This window comes from Phaethon lepturus, unplaced genomic scaffold (assembly GCF_000687285.1).
Source record: "Phaethon lepturus isolate BGI_N335 unplaced genomic scaffold, ASM68728v1 scaffold15399, whole genome shotgun sequence".
Lineage (NCBI taxonomy): Eukaryota > Metazoa > Chordata > Aves > Phaethontiformes > Phaethontidae > Phaethon > Phaethon lepturus.
Window position 1 is genome coordinate 14845 of NW_010564300.1, and position 10579 is coordinate 25423.

The 10579-nt window shown below is 40.8% G+C and overlaps 1 gene segment (V, D, J or C); it reads right to left on the minus strand.

Annotated features, from left to right (window-relative positions):
- LOC104626819 overlaps positions 1 to 10579 on the minus strand; it is a gene marked incomplete at its 3' end in the record, with an annotated part of 14893 nt that extends 4314 nt beyond the window's left edge. The window contains 3 exon segments of the C gene segment in view: positions 391 to 445; positions 10131 to 10438; positions 10546 to 10579. Of these exon segments, the coding sequence occupies positions 391 to 445; positions 10131 to 10438; positions 10546 to 10579 (397 nt within the window).

A 10579-nucleotide genomic window follows, 5' to 3' on the forward strand; every position in this document is an offset into this window, starting at 1 on the left:
TCAGCAGACACAAGAAACCAGACTCTACCTCTGAAATGTTGTTTTTGATTGTTGCATAGATGAACTGCAAAAATTTGCAGACAGAAGGATAGTTCATTCCCAACCACTTTAATATTTTCTTGGAGAATGGAACAAAACATAATGCTTTCCTTCTTTCTCTCTTCATGAATTTCCCAGTAAGGGAAGACAACGGACAAAAGGCTATCAAAATCTGTGCTTGTAAATCATACACTTCAATATTAGCACATCTCACTTTAATAAGCAACCAATAAAGCATTAATCTTGTCCTCATGGCTGTGTGAAAAATTATTGTTATTCAGCTGTTAATTAATACTGTTCTTATCCTCTAAACCAGTATCCCATATATCACAGACATCTGACTTCTCTTACCTAGGACTGTGAGTTTTGTCCCACTGCCAAAGTACAGTCTTTCATTATTCACACTCTTTTACAGCTGCAGGAAAACCTCTCCTGTACTCTCAGTCCTCTAAGCCAAATCTGTGGACTAACCCTCCCTTCATGCAGTTCCAGCAAAAGAAGAAACATAAAGCACATTAATTTACAGTCCCCTAAAAAAAAGAAAGGGCTGTAATGGAACACCACAAACACCTGTGTGTCTAAGCAGGTGAGATAAATCTCAGAAATACCTTGTCCAGAGCCTTTTGCCTCAGGCTTGGATGAATCAGTTGCTGCAACTTTCACCCATGTCTTTAAAGGATATTCATCTATTTACCTAGGAGTACTATTTGAAAATATTTCCCTTATGCAGACAGAGTAATTTTCTTTGCTTATTTTCAACTAAACAGCCTCATTTCCTTAATTTCCTCATTTCCTTTCAATATCATCAATATTCTTCTCTTGTAAAATAAAAGTAATTTTTGACTTACAAAATAACTTGTAATACATAACAGAGGACCCTAGTCCACTATGCCCTTCATTTCTCCTTCCCTGGAAGGAAGTCTCTGCTTCTATTCTCTCAGTTCTCTTAGCTATGATTATTAAAGTTAGCTGCATAATTGACTATGGTCAATGAGGCATCAGTGTATTGATTTTCATCACCTCAGGCACCTCAGATTCACACTGGATTTCAAAAAACTGATGATCACTGAATTTTTCTTGTGAAGATTGAATTTTGTCACTTGTAATCATTTTACTCTGCAGTAGAACAGTGTGGTATAAAACCCCGAGGCATCGCTTCTGACTCCAGGAACAATACAATGAGAAGAGATCAATCACCACTTAGACTATTAGAAGCAGCCTTGTTTTCTGCTGTGGCCCAGGAAGAAAAATTCCCTGAGAGTTACTTTTATTTGAAATGAACCAAATATTCTGTTTCTGTAGTTTTCAGTAGCCTTTTACCATCTATTCTGAAATAGTAAGTGTGTTGTAGTAAATTATTTTTTTATCACCATCCTGACGAGCCTGTTTTGAGGAAAGAAACTTGCTGTGCTGTGGAGAGTAGTTTTCTGTAACAACAAGGAATTAAATAGCTGCAGAGAGTCAGTTGATAAAGTTGAGTGTGTGTTTGTGGCTAAAACAAGTAACAAAAGTAACAAGTAACAAAACAGAGTTTTGTTAATTAAAAATGCTAATACACTTGTTTGTCTTTCCCAGTTATCTGAGATAACACATGCTTTAGTTTACCCTGAAAAGATCCAACGTAATTTAAGTTTGTAGAGTCTTGATTTTGTTTTATAGACCTGTCCAAATTGTAACTGTAACTCAGATCTTTCCAGACAGATAGCCTTTCATTGACTTGTCCTTAATTACCTGTAGCCACAGGAAGAACATTATAAAGAATAGTTATACTTATGGGGAATAGTGATTTTTGCTATGATATTTTGCTATTTATTAAGACAATATAAGTATGATATGCACATATTTTTTAACCCATTCCTCATCCTAGTTCTTCCTATCGACAGATTTTTATTCACTGAAAATGCATTCATTCAGTTCTCCAAAGTGAAATGTGTGTCCCTACCTAGGTTACTAAACTTAGTCTATTCTCCAAAGTAGACTGGGTTACTAGAACATCACAAAAACACCAGTTTAACAACGTAAGTGAGATTAAGGTTGAAGTGAAGTTATGTAAAGAGAAGATCTGGGATATGAAGCGATTTAAAAGAGAAAACAAAAATTTCTTACCGATAACTGTAAGTTTTGTGCCAGTGCCAAAAATCAGGTTATTAGTGGTCACAGTGACAAAATGTTGTATCATAAAGTAACAAAAGGGATGCACTGCAGTTGACTTAAGTAAGCAAAAGCTTAAGCAATGTCTACTGTATCTGGAATCCCGTAAATCCCTCAATCTCTGTCTGAAGGGTTTGGCAGAAAAACAGCTTGAAATCCCATTGTGTAATCTGTAGCATTTATAAAAGCTTTTGATACTTATTTTTGTTTTCTACATTACACCCCAAGTTGTTTTACAACCTTTCTCTAATCTCCATTATCTCATCAATATTACCTGCTATTCTCCTTTTGCAGAGGTAGAAAGCATACAGGCGTAGTCAAAGTAGTAGAGGCTGTAATTGCCTAGAAAGAGAATTCCTTTACAACTAGAGCTTCCTTACTGTCAGTCTTGTACTCTAAGCATTGTGAGGCCTTCCTTTCTGTAACTTGTGGAGATATAATCAAATAATAGTTGCTTTGTGATTGTCATAGTCACATGCCTCTTCAAATAGGTGGTTTGCCTTTGTGGCACTGAACAAATCCATTTATTTTCCCTTCAATGGCAGGCCTGCCATCTTGAGTAGTCGATCCCATTGAATTTTCTAACAGGTTAAAAGTAATCCACACAAGGAGAATCCAGAAGAATCAGTTGGCTGGCCTCAGGCAAACCCATGGTATCCATTGGAAAGAACTGCAGTGAAACAGTGTGAAGGATTAGAGAAAAACTTTTTTGCTCACAGGCATGAATCAGTCAGTGGACACTGGAGGCTTATTTAAGAGAGACCCCCCCCCCCCACTCTGAGAGATAACTGCTCTTTCTAACACTTTTATCATATTAATAAAGAACCATTTTGTGGTCTATTGCGAACACCATTGGATCAGAAAATAATACTAGTTCTCTGTTTCACATACTTCACCTATCTGAGTTTTTAGATGTAACTGCAAGTCAGTCGGGTTTGCTGAAAACTATTTCAATGTCTCAAAGTCTCCTGGCTCATTTTCCAGAGAGGGCAGGCTTGGTTCTCAGACGATGAAAATAAGTCCTAGCATACTAGGTCTGTCAAGAAAAACAAAGATAGAACATGCCCGCTGTTCTGCAGAATTCTCTGTAGCTGTCTTAACACACTCCCCCATAAAGCTTATGCACATATGGGTTTTTGTAAAGGCCTCATGGGGAATGTATCATTGTGGATCCCCTGTTCCCACAATGACACAACATCGTACAAAAACAATCCCACCCATGGCTCCACCCTCCCTCTTTAGTCACCCAATCACCATGAAAGATTGCCATGGGAACCACAGACCACATCCTTCCTCTGTTATTGCTGTTTCTGTGTGATAGTCTGATTACCTCTTAGTGTATCCATTATCCATGAATTTATACCCCTGAAATTTTTTTCCTAAAGACAAAAAAAAATATTTTTTTTCTTTTTTAGCTGCTTTTAAATGCAGTTATTTTTGACTTGCTGATTTCATTACAGTGTTCATGCTGCTTTCCTTGCCACTCTTCTTCTGCCTCAGGATGATAAACAGACCTCAAGCCCACAGTAACTGGTTTGCATTGAGAGCAATTTGCATTGTGAATATCCTCTTTGATCTGTGTTGCATTTGTCCCCATTGCTCTGAAAGGGAGGGAAGTAGGATGCTGAGATCTTAAGTTTGTATTTCTCTGACTGCCCTCTGACTACAAGTAGCAGAAGTACAAACATATCCCAGGTGCCTTTGACCCTGACTATGAAAAAGCTTCATCTAGGACTAAGAGTGTGCCTTAATTTTGGAGACCGTGTGAAGGTGGTGGGGACTAGCAGTGACAGGTAACAGGATTCTTTTATCTCACTTCCTTACACATAATGAAGTGGAGATACCAACTATATTTTTTCCTCCCATAGGTTTGTACAGGTATGATGTAACTCCCAAGAAGGGAACATCTGTGCCTGTGAGACTAAGTGTACCAGCACAAATTGAAGCAACAGAGGGAAAGATAGGCACATGAACAAACCAGTTTAGGTTTGGGGCATACGCAGCCCATCATGGCCTAGTCTTCTCACGTAAAAGGTCAACACACAGTCAGCAATATGACCAAGTATCTGCAGTAAGCATGTTGTTGATATTGCTCTTTAATGGTTTCACTTCAGTATGTCTTGATATAAAAAGTACACAATCCTTTGAAACAAGATAATTCTACTAGAAAATAAACTATTTTCTCTTGTTTTCAGATATCACAGAAGAACCCATAATTTATAATGCAGCCTGTTCAGCTGGGAATGAGAAACATAGACTAAGCCGAAACATTTAGGCCCAAGACATAGGACTATAGCAGGCAAGATATTGGGCAGGTGATCTCGGGTGCCCCTACATTATCCTCTCTTCTACAATAGCAAAACTGTGTGCTTAAGTCACTAACTATGGGAACGACTGCAGACATTTGTCTTTTTTTATATTGAATTCTTTTAAAAATACATTTAGGATTTTATTTGTCTGGCTCTGCCTAAATAAGAACACTAATTGTGGGATATTGTTTGCCTGCCTTGATCTTAGTCTGCCTCTGATATCAGCACTGTTTATTCAGGGTCTAAAACCATTCTACTAAACCTCATTTAAGATTATTGTGTCTCCTTCTCCATGTTCATAAGGCAATTTCCAAGACAGGCCAGCAGAGACCAGTCTTGTCCCACTTTCATGTTCATCTATAACCTGTCAAAAGGAAAGACTTTGTAGGCCATTAATTCAAATGAGTGAGAGGGAGAGAAGACAAACAGTTCCTTAATTTTTTTATTTCTATGTCTCTCACAGGAGGCTTCGTGGGCCAAGCTGTGTAAAACTTCAGACAGCAAGGAAAGGTGAGAATATGCAACTGAGACATTTAGGACCATATTTTCTAACAATGGTATAATTTTAGTGGGGAAATTGCTCATGAAAGTAATGATCTAGGCTGACTTACGTCAGTCCTGGATTTTTCTTTAGAGTTTACAGAAGAAACAGCTACAAAGTAGCAGGCAGAAATGCAGGAGTAGCTGAACATTATAGATTTGTTTTAGAGACACTAGAAAGTTCTTTTCATAAACATACAGTAGTTTTGCATAGCTGTGTACTGAAAAGATAATATGATGGAAAGAGAGGATGGGTAAAATCACATCCATTGGTGGGTTGACCTTGGCTGGCTGTCGTGCCCATGAAGCTCATCTGTCACTCCCCCTCCTCCGCAGGATGAGGCGGCGGTGAAAATAAGATGAAAAAGAACTTGTGGGTCAAGATAAAGGTAGTTTAATAAAGAAAAAGCAAAGGACACATGCAGAAACAAAGCAAAACAAAAAGATTTATTCTCTACTTTCCATCAGCAGGCAATGTTCAGCCACATCCTGGGAAGTAGGACCAAAGTATATGTAGCAGCTGCTCTGGAAGACAAACGTCTTAAAAATGAATGGCTCCTCTCCCCCTTCTTTCTCTCAGCTTTTTATTGCTCACCACGACATCATATGGTATGGAATATCCATTTGGTCAGATTGGGTCAGCTGTTCTTGTCCCCTCTCAATCTCTTGCCCATGCTCAGCCTACTGGCCTTTGGAGCGGGGGCCACTTTGGAGAGACAGCCTTGATGATGTGCAAGCACTTCTCAGCAGCAGCCAGAACACTAATGTGTTATTAACACCTTTCTAGATACAAATAAAAATCACAGTGCTATGACGGATGCTATGGGAAAGTTAACTCCATCCCAGCCACACCCAATACACATCTCTATGCAGATAGTGATGCTATACCATCCTATGTATGCATATTTCTTCTTCCTTTCTCTTCCAGCCTGTGTCTATCCAAGCTTCTTTTTTAGAGGCCATTGATTTGGACCTAAGCTGTTCCGCTAAAGTACAATAGTGTACAAAAGTGGCGCTTCAGGACATGGTCTAGGGGACATGGTGGTGCTGGATTAATGGTTGGACTTGATGATCTTGAAGGTCCTTTCCAACCTAGTGTTTCTGTGATTTCTGTGATTTCTGTGAATATTTTTTCCTGAATGTTCATCTTCTGCTTCCAACCCAATACCTGTATTTGGTAATTAACATAAGGTTATAATTTCTGTTATTTCTGTTTTGAGTCAGTTTTTGTCTCTCAAGAAGGCTGAGAAACAGCAACTGTGGTAGGAAACGTCTTCTCTGTCTTCATTAATAAGCTGGATCATGGGGCAGAGCATACCCTCAGCAACTTTGCAGACAACACCAAACTACAAGGAGTGGCTGGTACACCACAGGGTTATGCTGCTATCTAGAGGGACTTTGACAGGCTGAAGAAATGGGCTGACAGAAACCTCATAAACTTCATCAAAAGCAAATGCAAAGTCCTGCACCGAGGATGGAGTACCTTCGTTCAACAAGATTCAGCAGGGGAAAGTCCCACACCTGGGAAGGAATAATCCCATGAAGCAATATATGCTGGGGGTGACCCAGCTGGAAAGCAGCTTAACATAAAAGGACATGGGGCTCCTGGTAAAGAGGACGCTGAACATGAATGAGCAGTGTGCCCTTGCTGCAAAGAAGGCTAATGGTATCCTGGGCTGCATTAGACAAAGTATTGCCACGAGGTCGAGGGAGGTGATCCTTCCCCTTTATTCAGCACTGGTGTGGCCACACCTGGAGTACCCTGGTCCAATTCTGGGATCCTCAGTACAAGAGAAACATGGATATACTGGAGGGAGTCCAGCAAATAATAGCCACAAAGATGATTAGGGGACTGCAGCACCTGACATAGGAGGAGAGACTGAGAAAGCTGGAAATGTTTATCCTAGAGACAGAAGGCTCAGAAGGGATTTGATTAATGTACATAAGTACCTGAAGGGAGGATGCAAAGAAAATGGAGGCAGGCTCTTTTCTGTGGTGCCCAGTGACAGGCCCAGAGGCAATGGGCACAAACTGAAATGCAGGAGGTTTCTTCTGAAAAAGGAAACACTTTTTCACTGTGGGGGTGGCTAAGCACCGGAATAGGTTTTCTAGGGAGGTTGTGGAGTCTCCATGCTTAGCTAGACACAGCCACTGGCTCTAGGTGGCCTGCTTGAGCAGGGGATTTGGACAAGATGACCATGACAGGCTTCTTCCAATGTCAATCATTCTGTGATTCTGTCATTCTATGATTCTGCGAAACCCTACCAGTAGTTGCAGGATGGTCACATGGGATAGCATCATTACACAGTTGCATCACATGGTGTAACATCATTATCTGCACAGAGGTACGACTTTACAGATCCTCTCCTTCCATCATCTTATCTTTTGAGTAGCCAGTATAACCTCTAGACTGCAGGTAGGCTATTACTGACATATATTGTCAATATTGAGCAATTCATTACTAATATACAACAGTATACACAGAGATGCCTGAGATGTTGCTGCTGAGCATCTAAAACAAGTACCTTTGACTATGGTTTCCGTAGGTACAGCTCCCCTGCAACCTTCTACAGCAGGAGACAAAGGGGAATAAATATGAGGACAGAGACTGTGAAAAGGAGAGTAGCTGTTTCATAAGCTATTCCTTAGAATAACTACTTTTTGTGCAGTACCACTTCAAGCTAGCAAAATAAGTACTACACAGGAGAAAATTGTACCTCAGAGCTGGAATAGGGAACTGTGACTGCGGAACTGTGGCAATGACCACTAGAGATCTCTGTGGGTTTTCTACTATCACCTGAAAATTACACAGCTGTGACCAATCAATAGCCAGCTCACTAATGTACTGAATCTGGAAGGCTACTGATAAAGTTTCACAGTGCCCTAAAATTGGACCTGTCACTCTAAACTAAAAATGCTCCAGACTTGAGAAATAGAAAGGGATCCTTCTTCTGTTAGGTTCCCGGGTCTTGATAAATCTGGTTTTCAGTGTTTACGCAAGAGGTCTGATCTAGGACTGTATATCATGTTTTTCAGGAACTGCTAATTTATTAAAAGATTAATTTTTAAAAAATCACCCAAAATTCACTCCCAAAGTTACAACCATGGTGTTTATATTCCTTAATAATTTCAGCATAAACTACTTTTCTTAAAGCTTTCACAGGGCATTCTGATCACCAATAATAACTCCAGACAACATCAGAGTGAGTATGTTTGGTACCCGTGTAAAGATATCTCTATATAAAGAAGCTCAGAGGCTGAATAGAATAAGAAACTCAGTGTGTCTCTGCTAGGTGAGACAATGCTTTCCCAGTGCTTCCCTATTCTATGGCTATAGCCTGATATGAACAGTGAGTAAAATCATGGGCCTGAGAGTGTTCTGATGAGCAGATGAGTGTTCCCTGAGGGCAAGGGAAGGTGTGTTAGACTTGTTGCTGAGCAGCTCCTGGAGTCAGAAGAATATGGGCTACCAGGGTGTGCATGGGGTGGGGTGTGAAGCTGAGTCTTTCAGAAATTTCTTTGGAGGACTGGAGTGAATCTGGGATGCAACTAGATTTAGCCTCTTCAGAGCCTCCACTGTGTCCACAGTGAGACTACAATGAACATGAGTTTCTGTCTTGTGTCTGATTTCCCTAGCCAAGAACAATTTAGCTTCTTTTAGACCAGAGCCTGGAATCAAAGGAATATTTCTGTAGCATGGTCAGTCAGGAGACTAGGACCCTGGCATTGAAATTGAGTGATCCATCCTGGGAGTAAACGTCTACTAGCAATTTTGGTGAAATGGAGTGTGAACATCTTTTACACGTCATGCTACCAGATGATTGCTGCTCCTTGCTCTCACCAGCTATTCTCATGTCCTCCGCTCCTTTTTTTTTTCTGAAATCAAATAGTACATTTCACTTCAGCATATCCAGTTTTGCCACTGATCAGTGACCAGCGTAATATGTTTGCTTCTTGTGATAGTTATGTGCTACATATGCTATATCTTCCATATGAGCATATGAGCCAAACAGTTGAGCTGTGCTTAATGATATGCAGAGTGTCAAAGACATGACCTAAAAACAGAAACCCAAAATATACAGGTGTATAGTCATACTTTGTTAAAGATACCTTTTGCTCTTATATGTGCTGTTTCCCTTTCTTAGAAGAAAAAGTATGTCCTAGGTTATGCGATAAAAACAGAAGCACAGACAGGCAATCGCAGGTGGGGGAACCCAAATAATACCTGCCCTCACTTTTCACAGGTTCACCATGGAAAAGCAATTAATTAATCAAAAGCTCATCTCTGCAAGCAACAAAGACAGATATGAGGCAATTTCTGCCTTCAGTTGTCCCTCACAAGGGGAGCACTTGGTAACGGCAGCTTTTTGTGGTTTCCTTTCTCTGCACGTGAGGGTTTGCCATGAAGAAATGTTTTTGTACAGCTCAGAACTGTATGCATTACTGTGGTGAGGAAGAGAGAGATCCTGCAATTAAGTGGTGTGTGGAGCAGGTAAAGTGCTGCAGGGCACACTGTTGCTTGTAAAACTGCCACAGGGCTGTCCCTTCCACAATGGAATGTATGCCTGTTTCCCTGGGTATGTTTTCTCCCATCTCTGGTGCCATCCTCTTGTGTCCATAATGAGCGGCTGCACTCTCTTGCCACAACAATCAGCTTCTCATTGGGGACCCCTGTCTTTGGGTGGTTATCAGTACGTGGAAGAACCTTGAATTCTTCTGCTTTTTAGTCTTTTCTTGGTGCTATGTTGGGGACCGTATAGGGAACTAGTGGCCCCAGAACATAGCTGTGCTTCTGTAGTACCAGTCCTAAGAAGTATCTCCTGCCTTTCACTAATGACATCAGCACTGCCTCAATTCTTATTGGATTTGTATTTCTGAATGCGTTTTGTGTTTGAAGCTAGATGCTGCTGCACTTCTTTGTATGTCTCTCTTCCCTCCAAAAAGTCCTGGCTCTATAGCCCACTTCTTCCTTGTCTTTCTTCTGCTCTTCCTTTGCCCGTCTCCAATCTGTCTCACTCACATTTTTCAGACTCCATCTCTCACTCAGGCAAGGTGGGGATTTTGTCTTAGTGCTCAGCCCTGTCGCTGTACGGTGTGATCACTCACAGCGCAGAAATACATGGCTGCATCCTTGGATGTCACGTTCTTGATCATCATCCCAGAGTAATCATTGTCTCTGCTTATCTCAAACTTGGCTTCACTGTAACCTTCCTCATAAGACTTCTGCATCCATGTAGAACTACTGGCTACTAACTTCAGACCATTTCCTGGAGGCTGTTGGTACCAGAACATATAGGCAAGTGTGGTATAATTCTGGTAGCAGAAGATGTCCACACTCTCTCCAACTCTCTTAATGGTTTCTCCTGGCCACTGTGTGATGAGTTTTCCGACCACATGACCTGCATGAGTGAGAGAGAAAAAGAGAAAGGGAGGAGAAGAAGTATAGATGATGGCCAAAAAGGGCCTGGATGAGAGCCATGCTGCGGATGGATCTGTTGTTTCTCACCAGGTAAAAAAAGAACAAGCAAAACAGCCAGCAT